Below are 21,507 nucleotides of genomic sequence, written 5' to 3' on the forward strand. Positions count from 1 at the left end.
TGCTGATCTCAGCCAGTGGGCTCTGTGGCATTTCTCTGAACACAACTTTTCTGAAGAATCACTACGGAGAAGTTAAATGGGGGAAGGGGAGCACAGAAGGTCAAAACCACTTTTTGTGATGGAATTATGCAAAGGAAAGACAATGCCAGAAGCCAAATGATTTTCCTTCACTTGTGATAGAAACCAGGGCTGAAATTTGGGACTGGTCTTTTTTTTTTTTTTGACAGGCAGAGTGGACAGTGAGAGAGAGACAGAGAGAAAGGTCTTCCTTTTTGCCGTTGGTTCACCCTCCAATGGCCGCTGCGGTAGCGCGCTGCGGCCGGCGCACCGCGCTGATCCGATGGCAGGAGCCAGGTACTTCTCCTGGTCTCCCATGGGGTGCAGGGCCCAAGCACTTGGGCCATCCTCCACTGCACTCCCTGGCCACAGCAGAGAGCTGGCCTGGAAGAGGGGCAACCGGGACAGGATCGGTGCCCCGACCGGGACTAGAACCCAGTGTGCCGGCGCCGCAAGGTGGAGGATTAGCCTAGTGAGCCGCGGCACCGGCCGGGACTGGTCTTAAACTTCCATATATCCATTTAAAATTAAATTCAGAAAGACTAAAAAATGATACAAATTTGAGATAAAATGTAAGAATTTGACCAAAGGCAGGAAACCCTTTGTGCTGTCACTTCCTGACCACTGACAGATTCAGTGGGCCCTTCGTACTGCCACCCCACTGCACACTTACGGTCTACTTGCTCTCTGCTTAAACTTCCAAAGCTCCCCTCTCATCCCGATTCAGCCAAGAGCTGAGCTTCCGACTTCACTGAGAAAAGCAGTTCTTACATTTGCAACCCATCCCTCCGCTGCCTGCCCCAGGACCCTCTGCTCTTCTCTCCTGCTGCTCGGTAACCAGGGAGAATCCTCGCGCTCCCAAGGCCCTGGACCTTGCCATCTTTCCCGGCTCTGCCACGTACTAGGTCTGGCTCTGCGGTTGGACTCCTTTGTCTTCGCGGGGCCACGGCAGCTCTGGCATCGCAGCCTCATTACACACAGGCCATGGATGAATGGACCTTTCAGAAAATCCAGCATGTGCGCTCCATGGCTCTTAGGCTCTTTCAGCACACACCAGCTGACAAAGGGCGGCTGGAGAGAGAGGAAATGGATGCTGCGGGCTGACAGAATGCCAACAGGCTCTTCCTCTCCCTGTCCCAGGATTGTGATGCCGATGTGGTCAAGGCCAAGAACCACACTACAAACGACCAGTCCCCAAAGCGGCACAGAAATGGCATCGAGAAACCCAGACCACAGAGATCTGAATCCCCTAAGGTGGTGGACCCCGAGTTCCTGAGATAGCTGCGCTTTGCCAGGAAGCCCATGGAGAAGGGCCCGGAGAAGAGGCCTGCTCATGCCCATACTGCCTTGGGCACAGGCTCTGCTAGCCCAAGGCCAAGGCCAAGGTTCAAACTGAGCTCTAGGGCTCCTGCTGTGGCTTCAGCTGCAGGCAGCTCCAGCTTCAGTTTGGCCAGGCTCTCCAAAGTACCTAGACCCCAGGAAGGCTCCATTGTAAAGGCCCCTGTCTGCCACACTGCAAAACAGGACTGGGGTGACACCTGGGTGGCCTTCCGCATGGGACTGGTGTCCGCTTGTGCTGACTGCACAAATAAACCTGAGACAGAATGTCTTTCAGAAATAACACAAGAGAATGCCAAGAGGTTAGAAATGGGAGAAGCTCTATAGACTGTAGAACCCAATACGAGACACTGGTTCTCCTTACACACTGGACAACGTCTCAACTTCCACTGTGTTGGGCGAATGTCGGAGGCACTGTTAGGGGATGGTGGGAAATCATAAAGTTGTATGATTACGGTGGAGTCAGTTTATGTAACCTCCTTCCCTACCTAAATATTGTTGAGTATACTTTCACTTGTTTCTAGCTTATGACATGAAACCTCCAGGAAAGATTCTGACCACATTCATTGTAAAGGCAATCCTGGAACAACTGATGAAGGCAGGAAACAAAAGTATTTTGCCACAACAGAAGGGCATATATATTGTTAACATATTACGACCACAGCTAGTAACAATAATGCCAAGTAGTTAACATGGGATGAGTTTACTCGGCAAGCATTTTCACAAGGCCAGTAAAGATCAAGTAAATAACTATTTCCTCCAATTCTACTTTCAGCATCATGTGCATGTATTTATTCCTTGAACAAATACTTAGTGCATGTGTACTACATATCAACTGTGATTCTGTTGGTGGAATACAGCAGCAAAGCTAAGAAACCACCCAGCTGCGAGGAGCTGTGCAGCCAACATGAACAATAAACACATAAACAAGTAGAATAAATAAATAAAGTAGCAAATTAGAGCCCCTTGCAGCGATGCAAGAAAATATATTTAATCCAGACTCTGATAAATGCGCTTCTATCCATAAAGTCAGCTCAGTTCAGTGCCAGAGCCAATCTTCCTTGGTCTAATATCTTTAGAATCCACACCCACAAACACTGTCCTTCCTGGTGGCGCATCTCTGGAGTAAAGCAAAGCACATTCAAGCTGGATTTGCAAGAGCTGGATTCAACTGCTGCTGTGGGAAGTCACACTGCCACTAGCAGGGTAAAAAGAAAAACAAAACAGCTATGCGCAGGTGATGCTCAGGAAACAGGCAGGAAGGAACAAGTCCCTTCGTCCTGCTCCATCCTTGCAGTCTCTCTAGCACCCTCTATCAGCACAACCTATTTGAACATCAGCTGGCAACACAGAAATATGGTTTTCTGTCCCAGCCCCGGCAGCATGGAGCAGATTATAAGATTGGGTCTGCAAATAGGGAAAAAAGAAACTAATAATCGACACAAATGTATTATGTATTTTCTTAATTAAAATAGTTTTGTTTTCAAATTTGAGAGAGAACCCCTCCAAGTTGCTGGTTCACTCCCTAAATGTCCATATCAGCCAGAGGTGGGAGCAGGCTGAACCTGGGAGCCAGGAACACAATCCAGGTCTCCCACCTGGGTGACAGGAACCCAACAGCATAAGCCATCACTGGCTGTCTCCTGGGTAGTAGTAGATTAGCAGGAAGCTGGATTCAGAAGCCAGAGCTGGGTATGGAGCTCAAGGTCTTGGGAGGGAGAAGAGAGAGAGAGACAGAGATTTAAAATATCCGGAGACAAAATCTACAGTGCAACCACCATTAATCTTTTTTTATTATTCCATCAATACAGCTTCCTTAAAGATCACTAATGAAATTCAAGGAGCCAATGATCTTCACCTAATTTGTTCATCCTCATTGACCGTCAGTCACTGTTTCTGCAAATGCCTTCTTTCTCAACATTCAAGGCATCCTTTGGATCTGCCTACATTCTCCTCCTTTTCTTTATGGAGATACTAGCCAGGGATCCATTTTCTTGAACTCCAAGACTTACAAAGGAAATAAGCACTTTTTAAAAAAAAGATTTATTTATTTATTTATTTATTTGAAAGAGTTACACAGAGAGAGGAGAGGCAGAGAGAGAGAGAGAGGTCTTCCATCCTCTGGTTCACTCCTCAATTGGCCGCAACGGCTGGAGCGTGTCGATCCAAAGTCAGGAGCCAGGAGCTTCTTCCAGGTCTCCCAAGTGGGTGTAGGGGCCCAAGAACTTGGGCCATCTTCTACTGCTTTCCTAGGCATAGCAGAGAGCTGGATCAGAAGTGGTACAGCCAGGTCTCAAACTGGCGCCCATATGGGATGCTGGCACCTCAGGCCAGGGCATTAACCTGCTGCGCCACAGCACTGGCAGGAAATAAACACTTTTAAGACTGAACTACAGTATTTCTGGAATCTTGATAAAGTAAAAGCAGCTTTCAAATTTCCTATCATTTACTATTGTTCTCAAGATACAGGAAAAACTCATCTTGGGTCAAACATTGTTTGCTAAAAAATTAATGCAAATTTTAGTTATTAAAGGACTCAAAAGTGATGGGCTCATTCTTGCAACAGTGGTGGGTACCATGTAATTAAAATGCTTCCTTTCCATCACTGTGTTTTCTGTTAGCGGTAAAGCTTTATGAAAATCCCAGCCTGTGCTTTTAACTCTGGCAAAGTGGATGTTGTCGCCATCAACGATCCATTCATTGACCTCCACTACATGGTCTACATGTTCCAGTATGATTCCACCCACGGCAAGTTCCACGGCACGGTCAAGGCTGAGAACGGGAAGCTGGTCATCAACGGGAAGGCCATCACCATCTTCCAGGAGCGAGATCCCGCCAACATCAAGTGGGTGATGCTGGTGCCGAGTACGTTGTGGAGTCCACTGGCATCTTCACCACCATGGAGAAGGCTGGAGCTCATTTGAAGGGCGGAGCCAAAAGGGTCATTATCTCCGCCCCCTCCGCTGATGCCCCTATGTTCGTGATGGGTGTGAACCACGAGAAGTATGACAACTCCCTCAAGATCGTCAGCAACGCGTCCTGCACCACCAACTGCTTAGCCCCGCTGGCCAAGGTCATCCACGACCACTTCGGCATTGTGGAGGGGCTCATGACCACAGTGCACACCATCACCGCCACCCAGAAGACCGTGGACGGGCCCTCTGGGAAGCTGTGACGTGATGGCCGCGGGGCTGCCCAGAACATCATCCCCACCTCCACTGGTGCTGCCAAGGCCGTGGGCAAGGTCATCCCTGAGCTGAACGGGAAACTCACTGGCATGGCCTTCCGTGTGCCCACCCCCAACGTGTCGGTCGTGGACATGACCTGCCGCCTGGAGAAAGCTGCTAAGTATGACGACATCAAGAAGGTGGTGAAGCAGGCGTCCGAGGGCCCCCTGAAGGGCATCCTGGGCTACACCGAGGACCAGGTCGTCTCCTGCGACTTCAACAGTGACACCCACTCCTCCGCCTTCGATGCTGGGGCTGGCATTGCCCTCAATGACCACTTTGTGAAGCTCATTTCCTGGTACGACAATGAATTTGGCTACAGCAACAGGGTGGTGGACCTCATGGTCTACATGGCCTCCAAGGAGTAAGAGCCCTGAAACCAGCGGCCCCAGTGAGAGCACTGGAGGACGAGAGGCCCTCAGCTGCTGGGGAGTCCCTGCCCCCGCTCAGTCCCCACCACACTGAGAATCTGCCCCTCTTCACGGTTTCCATCCCAGACCCCCTGGAGGAGGGGAGGGGCTTAGGGAGCCCTACCTTGTCATGTCACCATCAATAAAGTCTTCTGCACCCCCCCCAAAAAAAAAAGAAAAAGAAAATCCCAGCCTCGTCTTACTCCACCCACCAGGGGAGTTAAGGGAAGGTCCCTTTTCCACCTTGGGAAGAGATTTGGAAGAGCAGTGATGACCCAGAGGAGCTTGTGGGGCAAACACTAGTGCCTGGGGACAAGGAGGCGCTTACAGCGCCTGACAGGAGAATGTGGGATGGGGCCAGGGGGTAGGCAGTGGAGAGCCAGTATCAAGCTATGGCCAATACATACAGGACAGTGAAGAGTTCACAAAAGTATGAGACATGCACGCAAAGACATAAATTGGGGATGAAAGGAAACGTGACTCTTTTGTCACCTGCCAAGTACAGGGACACACTGCTTACATGATAATCCTTCAGTTATGTGAGGTTCCTGCTCCTCCCTAGTGGCTGTCCAGCACGCAAAGGACAAGGAATGATGAAAATGGCGCCCACGGGACCTCTGTTCCAGCTCCCGATACTTATGTTACTGGCCACTGGGCTAAGAATACTATTTGAAACATGTCCTTGTTTATCTTTATTTCACTTTCTTAAAAAATAAGAAGTGATTACTGCATTCCATAAAACTCACTGTTTTCTAACTTGAACTATTAATATATTATTGAATATCTTTGAGGTACTGCTTTTAAAGATTGACATGCAGCTAGCGAAGGAGGGTTAACACTACATTAATCAGACAATGTGGGTAAATTTCCTTTTCTTTATGCGCTGAAAGAGTTTAAATAGCACTCCAGGGATTGGGCCGAGGCTCTGACTGAATTTTTGCATATAGAACCATCTATATGTGTTAAGAGTGTTTTGAGGGGCCAGCACTGTGGGTAGTGGGCTAAACCTCTGTCTGTGATGCTCGTTTGAATCCCAGCTGCTCCACTTCCGATCCAACTCTCGGCTGATGGCCTGGGAAAGCAGCTGAAGCTTGGGCCCCTGCACCCTCCTGGATCTCAAAGAAGCTCCTGGCTCCTGGCTTCAGACCAGCTCAGCTCCAGCTGTTGTGGCCATTTGGGCAGTGAACCAGCAGATGGAAGACCTCTCTCTGTCTCTCCCTGTTTCTGTAATTCTACCTCTCAAACAAATTAAAAAAAAAAAAAAAAAGAATGCTTTGAAAAGTACCTGTGTGAGAAAGAATAACCTCGCCTGGCATGAGCATAGTATACAACAATGTTTCTTCCCTTTTAGGCCCTTCGAGTTTTATTTTTGTGTATTCACAATTCTGTCATCTCTGACAGAGTTTCCTATTGCTGTTGTAACAAACCACCACCTGGGTGGATGAACGCCACACACCTGCATTGGCTCACAGACGTCTCAACAGCCTATGAAAAGGGACTACGCACAAGACATCAGGAGGGTTGTGTCCTCGGGATGCCTTTCTCGGCCTTCCCATTCCCCAGAGGCCTCCAGCTCTCCTTGGCTTGCGGCCCCTCCTGCAGCCTCTCTGGTCAAGACGGCGGCCTCCGATTCCAAGGCGCTTGTTGGGGGACGTTTCCTAGCCTCTGGCCCTTCAGAAAAGCCTGCAGACTGACGGTTCCCTTCCAGCCGCTGCACGCCCCCGCCCCAAAAAGATTCTTGACCCACAATTCCCAAGTTCCCTTAGGACTGTCAACGCCGGGAATACCTGGACTGGAGAGAATCCCAGACCGGCCTGGGTTGATGGGCGCAGAGATGGCAGAGCTGGTACGGCCCCTCCGCGGACTCAAAGCCGTGAAGTGGCGGGACATGCTCGCCCCAACTGTGGGGCTCGCAAGTTGCACCTCAGGCTCCGAACCGGAAGCTCTTTGAACGCGGGTATCAAGCAACAGGGGAGGAGGCACCCGGAAGTGTGCGCTTGCCCTGCGCCTGCGTGCCCGAAGCCGCGCCCACGCGCTAGGGTTTCTTCCATGGCGCTCCCGGGTCCCTGCGCCCCGGCCTTCCGTTTGCCCCCAGTCTGCAGCTGGTGGCTTTAGTACTTCCACCCTCTCAGGTAGCCGCTCCCCTGCCGGGCCACTTGCGTGAGAGGGGGTGGGGGGATGGGTGGTGGGGGGGTTGAGGGGGTTACCTCTTCCAGTGTTTTTCATTCCTGTGGGACACACCCCAAAGGATTAAAAGTAGCTTTGTAAAAAACAGACGGAACCAGCGCTCTCTGCTTCTGCTCTTGGAGTGATCACTTTTACTTTTTAAAAATTTATTGATTCTAGGTTTTATACATACTAGCTTTCCCCTGAGATCGTTAATCGTAGTCTATTAGTCATTTAGGTCTGCAAATTATCCTTTATGTGGAGTGAGTTGCGTTCTGTAGATTTTCATATATATTATTATTTTCTAGATATTCTGCAATTTTTATTTTTTCTTTTATCATTTAAAGCTTAATTTTGGGGGTGGGCATTTAGCCTAGAAGTTAAGACCCCCATTAGGATGCTTGTATCCCATTAACAGAATGTCTGGGTTCGGTGCCCACCCAGAGGTTCTGATTCCAGCTACACTTGCCAATATAGCACCTGGGAAGCATCTTCCACTGCATTCCCAGGCACATTAGCAGGAAGCTGGATCAGAAGCAGAGTAGCCAGGACTCAAACCAGTGCTCACACGGGATGCAGGTGTCACAAGCAAGCACCTAGATCTGCTGCAGCTGCAACACTGGCCCCCCATTTGGCATCATTCCTACTTTTTATTTTTTTAAAGAAGCAAATTAAAATTTTTATTCATAACTTGACTCAAATGTATATTTACAGGCTGTCCAAACACAATTACCTTAGTACTCTTCAGACTCCTCAAAATTTTAAATGATTCATGCAAATCTTATAAAAAGTTCAAATTTTCAGTCTGCACGAAGGATATCCTCAGGTCCCCTCTGCGCTCTCAGGTGGTGTTCAACTGGCAGCAGTGATTTCCAAGTCCATCTTCCACCTGCAAAGCTGGGGCTGGTCCTCCGAGTTCCACTCGGTTCTGCACCCTACACAGACTTTGGTGTTTACACTGTCTGCCCTGAGCGCAATGGTACAGCAAGGCACCCTGCTCACATGGAAGTAACTCTGCCTCTGTGAAAATCTCCCTGGTGCACAGTTAACCAGGGTCCAACTCAGACCCCCCTGCACGAGCCTCCCAGCTCTCTGTCTGGCTCCCCAGCCCCCTTCTCCACATATCCCCATGAGGCGCTGGATCCAAGACCATTCCTACTTTTTGCAAACACATTATGGTTCTGTACATATATGCATATACCCTATTTACATATTTTACATAACGATAGCATGAAACCACATGTATTCTGCTCAGAGTTAAACATATTTATTAAACATATTTATTGTAGGTTATTCAGATCCTCTGTATCTTGGAGATAATTTCTGTATCAGGTCCTAAAGAGATTTTTTTTTTTTTGACAGCAATAGAATGTTCCCTTTATTGGTAAACAATGGAATTGTTTCAACGATTTTGCTATGGTACAAATAAGGTTGCAAAAAACCTTTTTTAAAAAGATTTATTTTATTTATTTGAAAGAGTTACAGAGAGGGAGAAACAGAGAGGTCTTCCATCCACTGGTTCACTCCCCAAATGGCCGCAATAATGGAGCTGGGCCAGGCTGAAGCTATGAGCCAGGAACTTCTGGGTTTCCCACATGGGTGCAGGGGCCCTTGGACTTAGCCTGTCCTCAGCTGCTTTCCCCAACACATTAGCAGGGAGCTGGATCTGAAGTGGAACAGCCGGGACTCGAACTGGCACTGGCACCCACATGGGATGCCAGCACTGTAGGCTGGGGCTTTAACCCACTGCACCACATTGCAATGAAAACTTTACGTATGCTGTTTTGTACCTGTGGTAGTATGTGTATAAAAAATGAAGTGGAATTTCTTAATCGATCTTCCATCCTCTGCTTCACTATCAAGATGGCTGCAATGGCCAATACTAGGCCAGGCTAAAGCCGGGAGCCAGGAGCTTTATCTGAGTCTTCCACCAGGGTGGGCACTTGGGCCATCTTCTGCTGCTTTTCCCAGCCCATGAGGAGGGAGCTGGATCAAAAGTGGAGCAGCTGGGACTCAAACCAGCAAGCATATGGGATGCTAGTGTCCTAGGCAGTGGCTTTACCCCCTACGCCACAACAATGGCCTGTTTTTCTTCATAATCTCTTTCCTTGGCTATTAATTCTCTTTGGATCTTTTTCAATTGTTGTATTGCTTGAATCCCATCTCCCATTTTTTGAAAATATTTTTTTCCCCCTCTCTGCTCCAAAAATGTTCCTGTAGATGTGTTTTAGCTTGATCTTTTGGTGCTTTGTCTCTCCCTCCCAACCTTTGCCCCTGAAATTTGGGCATAGCTCCCCTACTGCTGTTCCTATCTGGGGTATTTCAATTTGTAATTAGTCCTTGTCCCTAAATAATCTGTGTTCCCCATCCTTAACTACATTGCTGTGGGCTTATGATAAATGCTTGAATGTACCATGTCAGCTCCCTTTCTCACTTAACTGTTCATCTGATTAATATGTTGTCATTCACATTTTAATGTTTCTACAATCAGTATGTAATGTCAACATTAAAACCAGTATTATGGTACTTTATATTTTTTTTCCAAAAAATGTTTTTTAAACAGCAGGTCTTAAAATTTATAACCCATTGAAGCCAAGTAAATAAGCTATCTCTGTCACATGTGTGCTCAAGCAGAGTGTATACTGAACTTCATGGATTCTTTTTAGGTTGGTTCAAAATGTGTGGTACTTGATAAACAGCCTTTGAAATTTATAAAATATGCTGTATTTATATATGAAGTTGGCTTGGATTTTGCAGTGTGTGAGTGTGTGACACTAAATAGTCAATGAGAAGTTACAAAGTTCCTAATGATTTTGGAAGAAATCAAGTCCCTGTAACATATCTGATAAAATTTATTGGACTGAGGGGCAGGCGTTGTGGTATGAGGTAAGCACCTGCTAGGGTCACCTACATCTCACGCTGGAGTGCTGACTTGGGTCCTGGCTAATCTATTTCCAATACAGCAGCAGAATTTCCACATGGACCACATTTAGGAACCAGTGTTGTTGTAGTCATACAAAATTTCCAAGTATTTTAGTGCATATTCCTCTTTAAAGGGAGCACTTAGGGAAACATGACAAAATAAGACTCCAGTACCCTCACATTCAGGAATTTACATAAAAACAAATGAGGGAAATAATTTTATTCTATCTTTGCCTTCTTCCAAATTAAGATAAATTTGGATATTCTATAAATTCAATCATTGTTTTTCAAAACCTGAAATGTGTATATTATTTTAAAAACCTCTTTATACATTAGAAATACATTAGAAGTTAGTTAGTGCAGCTTCTTGGTCAGGAAGAAATACAAGTTAGAAACCTTTCTTGTAGGTTTGTTAGAAGAAAAAAATTGGGGCTGCTGTTATGGCCTAGGAAGTAAAGCTGCCACCTGAGATGCCGGCACTCCATATGGGCATGGGTTCGAGGCCTGGCTGTTCCACTTCTGATCTGGCTCTCTGCTAGTGGCCTATGAAAGCAGCGAAGATGGTCCAAATGCTTGGGGCCCTGCACCCATGTGGGAGACCTGGAAGAAGCTCCTGGTTTTGGCCTGGCCCAATCCTGGCTGTTACAACCAGTTGGGGAGTGAACCAGTGGATGGAACACCTCTCTCTCCCTGTTTCTCCCTCTAACTGTGCCTTTGAAATACATAAAATCAACCTCAAAAAATTTTCCTATACAAGCTAAATTTTTTTGAACACTGAAAAGACATGTCAATCTGAACATTTCTGAAACTCCCACAAGAATCTGGACCAAAGGTAAACTTTTCATCAGATGCCAAAAAAATAAGCTGTCTTCCTAAGACAGGAAGCTGGTCATTTTCTTTCCTTGCTGAACTTAAGTGTTCCATCTACTACACCATGTATTCCACTACAAACAAACCCAAATAGTAGGGTCATATGCTATTTTAAAACCATCAACATGAAACTCTGAAATTACAAATAAAACCCTCAGGGAGATTGCAGCTGGAGTAAACTGTATTTAGTGACACCTGACCCGCTCTTTTGTGTGATTCAGATTTCTAGTGGTACTGTTGGGAAAAGGGTACAAACTACAAATAAAGGAATAGCATGCTTTTTTAGTGGTTAAGAATTGGATATCTGGAGATACAGAAGTAACTGTTTTATAACAGACTGAAGACATAGTGCTCTAAAATCCTTTAACATTCTTAACTGCCAACTCTTTTGCACAACCACAGGGCCATGGAAAGAGATTACTCTCGCATTTAATGTCTCCTAAGCCACAAGGCAGGTGTTACCTACACGCTGTCAACACATCCTCTCAACTTATTTCCTGGGTTCTTAAGAGCCTGATCTCTTATTTACCTTCTTGCTGTGGGCACTGTGGATTGCAACAGAAGTAAACTGAATGATATGACTGTGATGTTGGCCTGAGGCTTATCTTTTAAACATCACCATGAAATACTCAGGCATACAGAGAGTGTAGGCTGTATTACAATCAGCGCTTGTACTCAGCACCCAGTTTAAGATATGAAACATGATTGATACAATTGAAGTACCCCAACTTTCCCCCTGAGGATAATCCGATGTAGTATTTGATGCTTTTCACTTTCATTTATGTAGTCTTTCACTACATACAACTCAAACAACATGCATACTTTTTCATGCTTAAAACTTTAAGAATCTTCAGTATAATTCTAAGACATTCTTTTGCTCAACTTTTGAGATTCATCTGTTTACTTATTTATACTTCTTTGTATGTAGCTCTAATTTTCATGATATGACTATTCCAAATAAATCCCATTTTTCTTATTAGTGGATATTCAATTGCTTTTAGTTTCCTTGGCTTGTTCTGCGTCACCCACATGAGTGGCAGGGGCCCAAGCACAAGGGCCATCTTCTGTTGCTTTCCTAGGTGCACTAGCAGGGAGCTGGATTGAAAGTAGAGCAGCCAGGACTCAAACTGGTACCCACAAGGGATGCCAGCATTGCAAGCGGCAGCTTTATCTGCTATATCACAGTGCCAGCCCTGAGTTTCCTATTTTCAAATAATGGTGCTATAGACTTTCTTATTACTTCATTGCACACATGTGAGACTTGCTCTGGGTTATTATACTAGGGACAATTTTTGGATTACAGGCTCTTCACTACTACTAGATATGTTTTTTCCAAAGTGGCTGCATCAATTTATGCTTCCACCAGCACAGTATGAGGCCCCATTGGTCCCCATCCTTTGTGATTATAAACTATTTGTAGGCTGGGTGTTAGCTGTTGAAATTAGCTCGGATCCATGTTTTCATGTTAACATGTAGGCTCTCAAATTCTATGAATTTGAAGGTGGTATGGATTCAAACTCAGGAACCATGGAATTCTAAGCCCTTAGAATTCTCCAGAGCCCCCCCCCCCCCCCCCGCCCTCTCTTTTTTAATCCACAGGGCAGACCAAATCAGAGGCTCCTTATAAACTTGGTGGTTCTTGACAGAATTTCCTTTCTAGTCTACACGGCATGATGGGCCAGCTGGGTGATAACTTCTATGTCACATGGATTGAAGGGCTGACATACTGACATTGGCACTCCCTCCTGCCCACCACCCAGCTCTCAGGCTCACCAGTCTGGCTGTTACCTGGGAATAAGGTCTCTTTCAATTTCTTGTATAGGTCCCGGAGTATAAGTTTTTATCTTATTTTCCTGTACCCTCAGCCATGTATTTATTAGGGAAGAAGTAAAAGTTCTCTCTTTTCATAATTTTCTTTATAGACACTAACTGAAGGGAAAATGGAAAAACATGAAAGTAATTTTGAGTTTTTCTATTTATGTTGATGTGTTAGCCTTATTTTCTAAATCAGCAGTATCCAACAGAAATTTCTGATTGATGGAAATACTCTATACTCCAACTGTTCAGAACGGTAGACACTTGCACTTGTGGTGCTGAGCACCTGAAATGTAGCTAACCTGTCTGACAAACTAAATGTTTAGTAATTATAATGTAAACAGCCATGTGTAACTAGTGGTTATTATACCTGACAGCACAGTTCTAAATAATACTCTGTGTCTCTTCATGGTTTTATATATTGGTAAACCTATGTTGCCTTTCAAATCTGATAGTCACAGAATGAAACAGCTGAGATGTCGGTTCAGAATATCTGTCCCCAAGGAACCGTACGGCCTGTTCATTTTGACAGTCAGGTATTTCTTGCCTGGCTTGTCTTTCTGGGAATTTTCAATGATCTATAGTTAACAAACTGAAGTGCAGTCTAAGTAGCTTCTAATCGGAAGTCTGGGGATCACTTTCTGAAAGCTTTCCTGAGGGTATTGCTGGAATACTAGGGAGTCAAGAAATTATAAGGATAAATGACTAGGGGCATAAATATACCTGGACTACAACAGAAAACAATCTGATTAAGAGTACAACCTGAATTATCTTTGAACCGTAAAGTACACTGTCAACCTGAATGTATGTGCAAGTTAAAACAGGAACACTTCACTTGATTTATTTATAGCATTTTATGAAAATAAAACCAAGCCTATCGCTCTAGGCTTATAGTGGGCTTACACTTAAAATTTTTTAAACTTTCAAAGGGCATTGTATTATATGAAGTAACTCTTAATTCCTTTACTTTTTAATTTTTGCCTAGGTACATGTAAAGAAGCTAAAGCAAAAATGCAGGCATATGATAATGAAAACAAAAACATTTTTTGGAAACAAGACCACATTCACTTGCTGGCCTTCGAAATGAAGATTTGTGACTATTTCTCACCATGCATTCACTCACACACGTTTTCTATATTCTTCTACGAAAATGGAACCCACAGGTTTGGCACTTAGGAAGGTACCAAAACAGATTCTGGGGTAAGCAAATCATTTTGTGGCATGAATGGACCAGCACAAAACTGAAAAAGCTCAATGTTTGCTTTTTAGAGTTTAGCATACATTGTCAATCAAAACTGACTTAAACTCACAGCCAGATACTCTCATCGTATCCCTATCGATTCAAAATGTTTGTGAGCACTGAAGCCCCTCAGTTTCAGTGAATGCTCTTCAGACATGGCATCCACATTAAGGATTTCTTTTAACACTCACGACAAATTTTTTAAGGGAAATAAATTTTCTCTAGAAAGGGTTAATCCTAACGACTCTATCTTCTCAGAAGGTGTGTAGCCTACTCTTCTCCTGATATTCTTCATAGAAACGTCTCAGTGACTCAGGAATTCTGGGTGTGACAGTGCTCAAGGCTTGAGTGAAATGCCTTCTCATAATGCAGTTGGCTTGAATGTCTTCTTCCAGAGCCAGGAGAGCAGCCTCTCTACAGACGGCTATAATCTGAAATACAGAAAGATAAAGGGAGGGAGACAATCATCAATACTTTTCCAGAAAAGTAATGTTCCAAATAGTCATCTGTGGCAACTTCTAAAGCTGTACACATGCAGTTAGCACTTATTTGCTGGAGTTATTCCATTTAAGTTTTCATAAGGATAAGAAGTACTTATACATGGAGTTTTCTGTTACTTCCTTCATTCCAGGAAAACATATTAAGACCCAGCAGCAACAAAACACGTCTAAGACTTGGTAGCGGCTCCTAACTGTGAAGGTGAGACAGGCGTGCACTCAGGTGCTCTACCCCAGGATGGCCTGGGGTGATGCCGACGTGGAGGGACATACTCTGAGAGTGTGTGATTGTGCTCGTCAGCCCAGACACCCCACAGTGCTTTCCCCACGGGACAAGCTCTTCTTCACAGGGAGCCCTTAAATCTCAGGGCCCGCAGGCTGGGTTGTGGACATTTACCTTCGAGGGCTGTATTAAAACAGAGAAGTGAATTCTGTGTGCTCAGTGAGCAAAGTTGGAAGAATGGAAAAGAATCTGGGGAGGGGGTGGAGTGGACGCAGGGGGAGGGAGGATGGAGTGGGCGGCAGCAGAACGGAAGGGGAGGAAGGTTCAAGAATCCTGAAATGTGTTTTTAAGCTCCCCGGACTTCAGACAGAGGAAGCAGGCTGATGCGAGTGTCACTCTAAAGACACATTACTGTGCTGAAAAGAGCTGGAGGGATGAAAAGAGATATTGTGATTTTCAGGGCAACAGGGAAAACAGTGATTGATACTGACTGCACCCTTATATCGGTAAATGAAAGGGCCAGCTGAAACACATTTGTCCGGCCATTCAGCATATTTTCTCTGTTTGTTCACTTACTGAAAAGAGTTCCTCTGCTTAGGCTGGGCTAATGGCTGCCAAAGCAGTTTAGTAGCTTTTTAAAGGATTTAGCAGCATGTTTAGGAGCTTTCAAAAAAACAGGCATAGATTTAGATGGCTTTGTCAAATTACAACAATGTAACTATTACTTCTGGGCTTCATTAGTGAGCACTGAAGTTAACTGTGGTGGTTATGCATGTTAATGCTTTCCCAAAAATAAAGTGGCTACCAACTTGTTGAAGAAAAAAAAACCAAAAAACAAAAACCAAAAAACACAACTTCCAGGGATTAGAAAAACCACTTCATCACGTGTTCTGGTGCAAAAAGAGTTCTTTTCAAAAGAAGAATGTGATAATTAATAAGCACGGTAAATCCCGTGAAGTGCTCAGTGTGGAAAACTGGCTACCCAGTCGCTCCACTGTGTTCCAAGAGGATCTCCGGTATCTCCACAACAGGAGGTCAAGCGACCCAGGTGGGAGAGTGCCCACCCACTCCCTATCTGAGCAGGACTTTTTTTTTTTCCATTAGGACAAGAATTTGAAGCAATGGCTGTGGGTCTAAAAGTCTGAAGAAACACTGGAGGTGCAAGGAGCACTGAATGTCCTGTGCGTGGTGGAGCCTCCCCTATGGACACACAGGGGCCATGTTCACGGCGACTCTCCTCTGACTAAGGGCAATATCGTGTCCTGCACACTTGCTGGCCCAGTGCATAACAGCTACACACAGTTGCTGGGTACCTAATCTGCGATGGGACTGACGCCTCTAGGTTTTGCACAGTGTAGTGACCTTGGTAAAAGGGGTAAAGTGTGACGGACACAGGTCAAACGCAGAGGCCAGATGACTACGTGTGAAGTGGTGGTGGTGTGACAGTATGGCAGTTGGGCTGAATAAGGAAGGAGAAGGGACCAAAATGCTTCCTGCAACCTTGCAAAAATGCCTCGGATTTGGTTCACCCAGCTGGGTGGTGGCTGGCACTGCCTGCTCCTCTGAGAAAGGGAGCCAACAGTAATTCAACTGGGGAGAGGAAGGACTGTTTCTGACCTGGATTCTCGGGTAGCCTGACAAGGCACAGCCATGTAGGCAAGTGGTATGTCTCCGAGACCCAAAAAGTTGTCCTTGGGTCAGTTCCCCTGAGCAGTCCCTCTTTGCATATCAGCTTTCCCTCCTTCACATCTGAATCAACAGATTTTCCCAAGAGCTAGAACTTGCTTTTTGTGATAGTTTCCATGGTAGTGACAAAGGGGGCACACACGAGTATTGAGACATGGTCAGAGCAGCAGTGACCATTTGGAAGGTGGATGTTTGTACCCTGTGGTTTTAGTGCAGGTGAACTTTAGAGAATTCTCGTACCATATTCAGGACTGGCCTACACAGTTCTATCCAATTTAGAGAACTACAAACTGTGAGTTATAGAAAGCTTGGACAGAGTTTGACCAGAGGACTGAGAAACCTTTGGCTTAGATGAGAATGACCTATAGAACCTTTTAAGACACACAAAAAATGAAAGAGCAGCTGAAAATTGGTACTCCCCAGCCTCATGTGAAAGTGTCACAGCTGGGTCTGGCACTGTGGCATCGCAGGTAAAGCCACTGCCTGCAGTGCTGGCATCCCATTTGGGCGCTGGTTCGAGTCCTGGCTGCTCCACTTCCCATCCAGCTCTCTGCTATGGCCTGGGAAAGCAGTGGAAGATGGCCCAAGTCCTTGGGCCCCTGCACCCGCATAGGAGACCTGGAAGAAGCTCCTGGCTCCTGGCTGCAGACTGGCCCAGCTCCAGCCATTGTGGCCATCTGGGGAGTGAACCAGCGGATGGAAGACCCTTCTCTCTCTCTCTCTCTCTCACTGCCTGTCCTCTCTCTGTGTAACTGACTTTCAAATAAATAAATAAATAAATCTTTAAAAAAAAAAGTGTCCCAGCTGTCTCCACTTCCTAGGATGGCATAACAACTGCCCAGAGTCAATACCTGCTTCAGTAAACACGCCCCTGATTTTTTTTTTTTTTAAATTTCTAAGAGAAGCCTTGAAAAAGCAGTCATTTGGATAAACCTTTCTGCTACTTTCACTTTCCTGTCACTTTCACTTAGCAACATGCAACCAGTAACTGAGAGCTGTACAGGACACCATGAAAAGGTAGCCAGTCTTATCCATTCACATCTACTGAATGCTGATCTGTGCAGTAACCTTAGGAGGCCAGGTGGGAGATTCAGAGATGTCCAAGGCATAGTCTCTCTCCTCTAGTGCTCAGGAACCAGGAGGGACAGACCAGGTGAACTGCCCTGTGTGGCCTGGAAGCAGAAGTGCTATCAGGTAGGCCAAAGGAAAGTGCATTGGTGTGGGGAGAAGGAAGAAAATATTGCCTTGTAAACCAAAGTGAGAAGGGCAGCATTTAGACAGGTACACAGATAGGGAAAGGCCATTCCAATTAGATGGAAAAAAGTGAGCAAAGAAGTAGAAAGGTGGAGGACAAATGGACCAGGGAGTACACTGACCAGCCTCAGGAGCCCAGTGAAGAATAAAAGAAGAGTTAATTTCCACCAAATATCACTAAAAAGAACAACGATAAGAGTTTTCAAAGGCCTGTGGCCACCGGGACAGCAAAAGCTAGTCAGTGACAGTCATCTTGAAAGCTCTAAGTCAAACCTACAAGCAGTGGATGTTCAAGCTGCTGGCACAACACAACTCCTACAGGTTCCTTTTGTTCTTAGTTTTTACCCTAGAAAGGGCTTTTTAGTAGAAATCTCCAAAGGAAAAGAATTCATTGGATTATTGGTTCTTCTTTCCTAAGGCAAAGGTAGGTTTGGAAAGGGCAGTATTAGGACACCCACTGTCTGACGACTGGTTTATCTTTGCTCTGGGAGCCACTACTTTGGCGTGAGTTCCCAGACAGGATATTTCCCGCTCTCCTGTTTGCTGCCATGGCCTACGCCAGCACTTCCCTTTGAATTACCAGTGTCTGCTCAGGGGAGCAGAGATTCCATGATCAAACCAGTTTTGAACCACACAATTCTGTGCCCCACAGTGCATGATAAAATTTTAAAGATTCTTTGAAACAACGACAATCCATTTAATTTTCTCAAACCAGTGCAATAAAAAAAAAAGTTTGCTCCAGAATTTGTATGTGGAAACGTAATCTCCAGTGAAATAGTATTAAGAAGCAGGAGGTCATTCATTGCCTTTGGATGGGATTGGTGCTCTTACCAAAGCCGGCTGTGGTGGCCTGTTAGCCCCTGCACCAGGTGAAGCTGCAGCTGCAAGCATGGTCATCTGTGTGGAAGAAGCCCTCACCAGACACCCAATCTGCTAGCACCTGGATCTTGGACTGCCTAGGCTGCAGAACAGTGAGCAGTCAATCTGTACTGTGTAGAAAGTACCCAGCAGTCCGAACCAGCTGAGACCCCTGCTGTTTGCCCAGCACCCTTTCCCTCCTGGTTTCTGGCAGAACACCTTGTAAATGGTCTGCCGGGGAGCTCCACTACATGCTTGGGAGATGCTCACCCACACCCATCGTCTTCCTAAATAGTTCCTGCCACTCATATTCTTTCGAATTTTGCTCTCCCCTATTCTAGAATAGACAGAATAGGGAATGGGGCACAAAGAACAGACGTGGTTAAGGACTGGGAAGACGCAGACAGGGCTGAACAGGAGGAGAGAAGCTGGGGAGACCAGGTTGCTTAACAGTCAAAGAACAGCAACAGAAGGAATCAAAACTGGTTACAGGGGACAGACAATTCTCTGGTGTGTGGCCGTGCTAAGACTCCAGGACATTTACCAATAATGCTGTAATACGTATTGCTCTGAGGACTAAAAGGCTTGCGATTTAAATTGCACCTTTCTCATTATTATCTGTAAGGTTTCTAAGAAAACCTAATGAGGTAAGTCAGTGTCTCCTCCACCCGCTCCCTTCTCTGGTGTACACAGGGACCATGAAGCTCATCACTTTGTTGGCATCACATCTAAAACCAGATGGAGTCTGGGACTGTTTCAGTGATGGTGGAATTCAGCTGAATTTTTCCCAGGAGGCCACAGAAGAACTAACTTCTCTGGGAAGATGTGTAGATGATTAGTTGAATTTGAACCACAGACTGGAATGTTAAACTAACCTATTTAGAATGACAACGCTTGGCCATTGGAACTCCTTAACTTCTTTGGCAAAGAGACTTTGGAAGCTTTCTCCCTAATCCCTTCACCATCTCGTCCTCTTCCCCCAAAGCCTGCAGATCATTTCAACAATTACTCACTAGCTACCTGCAAGGTTGCTTTTGTTATTAGGCTACAAAAATGCAAATGCCTTTGCTGGCTCTGTGAAGCCACATGTACATTCTTACTCAGTTTTGAACAAAAAATTGGAACCTGAGCTTGAAAAGGTGAAGCATCATCTCCAATGGAAACAAGAAAATGAGGCAAAAGAATTGGAATGGGCCGGAGCTCTCACTGTCGGAGCTAGACTAGGACATGTTTTTGTGTCAGTGCCCATGGCACCGGTTTATTTGATGCTACATATCACTAATTCTCTTTCCATTTGTTTGGCAGCAATAACTAATATATCTGACAAAAAAAAAAAAAAAAAGCAAAGAAGCCAGAAATCTCTATATGAAAAGATTTAGGCATATTTGCGACAAATTCCTAAGAGGAAAGGATTTTTAGTGAAAGTTTCAAAATCCTCAAAACAGTCACCGAATAAAGTCGTAATGGTTTTCCAATGCAGGAAGCAACTCAGCGATGAAAGCACAGGGACACGGGAGCCTGAATTTTCATGCTATGCTTGCCCTCAGCAAAAGCAGCGCCTTTAGAACAATGCAGCAATAAATGGATTACGTGAGACAGCTCCACTTGGGAGCTGTGTGGGGAAGCAACTCCCCAGGAGGAGAAGGCTCTTGACCAATGAACCTTGGGAAATCTAATTACCTCACTTTTAAATGCAAAAGGGCAAAAGAGGCAATTGTGCAGAATTCTGAATGCCAAGAATTAGAACAATGTCTTACTTCACTGTGCAAAAAAACCAAAACCTCTTAAACATAGCCTATGGTTCTTTCCCCCAATCCATGGGACAGGAGTTTAAACAGGTGGCTCAGCTTAGCAAAATAGGAACAGGCACATTGCAAAAACCAAAACCAACGTGGTTTCCAAGCAGGCAGTAAGAAGTTTTCAAAATGCTGTGATAAACAGTCGGGGAACAGACTGTTAACCAAAAGCTGAACCGCGGGAAGGAAGACCTGCATATGTGGGCCAGAGTTTGATTATTCATCCCTGCTGTGCTGTATGCCTTCCCTTGTTCTGTTTAGTTCCACAGTAGCCCTAGCTTCCTGGCTGAGATGAGGAATCCAGTAACAAAGTTTAGCACAGTCACTTGCACTGCTAGGTAAGACCTGGGGATATGTGCACTTGCTGGCTGTGGGCTGTGAGCAGGTTACAGAGATGCCAACGTGCCCATGAGAGAAGGGATGCTGCTGCGACAGGCCTAGGGAGTAGGGGACCCAAGAGCTGGAAATTCCACCTCAACCATCATGGACAAATTCCTAAGTATCTCTGGGACAGTATCTGTATCTTTCCAGAAAGGTGGAAGTGTCACACAGTTGTGAAAATCCCTTAACCAACTTAAGTTCCGCTTGTCATTCCCTACGCTGCCCCCCAGGCACAGGGGGCAACCGGGTCTCTGGAGAAAACAAAGGCAGCGAACTGAAATGTGGCAGAAGAGGAAGCTCTTGTTCTGGCTGACCTCGGATGAGGCAGAGTAGCTCCCAAAAGCTGAAATTTCCACATCCGGCTTGGCTAGCGCACGACAAGGCTGCTTCTAAGTTTACAGGAAAGCTACAGCTGCCTCCTGGAGACTGAACAAGGCCACGGCCTCCCAGCCATTCCTCCGGCGAATGGATGAGTGCACAGTCCAGGCCGCTGCCCGAACTGCAGCTGCACACAGAGCCCGCCGGCAGGGCCCCGCCTCCCCGTCAGGCCTAATCTCAGCTGCTTTGAATTTCAAGTGCACTAAATAGCTTTAAAGAATCCAGCCCAAAGAAATCGGCTGCCGTGCTTTAAAAAGTCTTAGGTATTTTCAAAAAAGTGGTTTTGTTAAAAGCATCCTCTGTCTGGAACACCTGTGACCTGTTGAGCTTAATTGGGCTGCAGCTGGCGCTGATTGTGGCGCAGCCGCTGGCGGCCCGGCGCTGACATT

The 21,507-nt window shown here is 45.7% G+C and overlaps 1 protein-coding gene and 1 pseudogene across 1 annotated transcript in view; one reads left to right on the forward strand and one right to left on the reverse strand.

The window, feature by feature from the left end:
• Nucleotides 1–4,051: 4,051 nt before the first annotated feature.
• Nucleotides 4,052–5,190, forward strand: LOC133765965 (glyceraldehyde-3-phosphate dehydrogenase-like; annotated as a pseudogene).
• A 7,399-nt stretch (nucleotides 5,191–12,589) lies between these two features.
• The window catches only part of AFG2A (AFG2 AAA ATPase homolog A), a 305,069-nt gene continuing 296,151 nt past the window's right edge, over nucleotides 12,590–21,507 (reverse strand). The window contains exon 16 of the mRNA XM_062199663.1: nucleotides 12,590–14,476. Within this exon, the coding sequence (XP_062055647.1) occupies nucleotides 14,300–14,476 (177 nt within the window). The 3' untranslated portion in view covers nucleotides 12,590–14,299. The remainder of the gene's footprint in view (nucleotides 14,477–21,507) is intronic.

Source organism: Lepus europaeus, chromosome 8 (genome assembly GCF_033115175.1).
Source record: "Lepus europaeus isolate LE1 chromosome 8, mLepTim1.pri, whole genome shotgun sequence".
Classification (NCBI taxonomy): domain Eukaryota; kingdom Metazoa; phylum Chordata; class Mammalia; order Lagomorpha; family Leporidae; genus Lepus; species Lepus europaeus.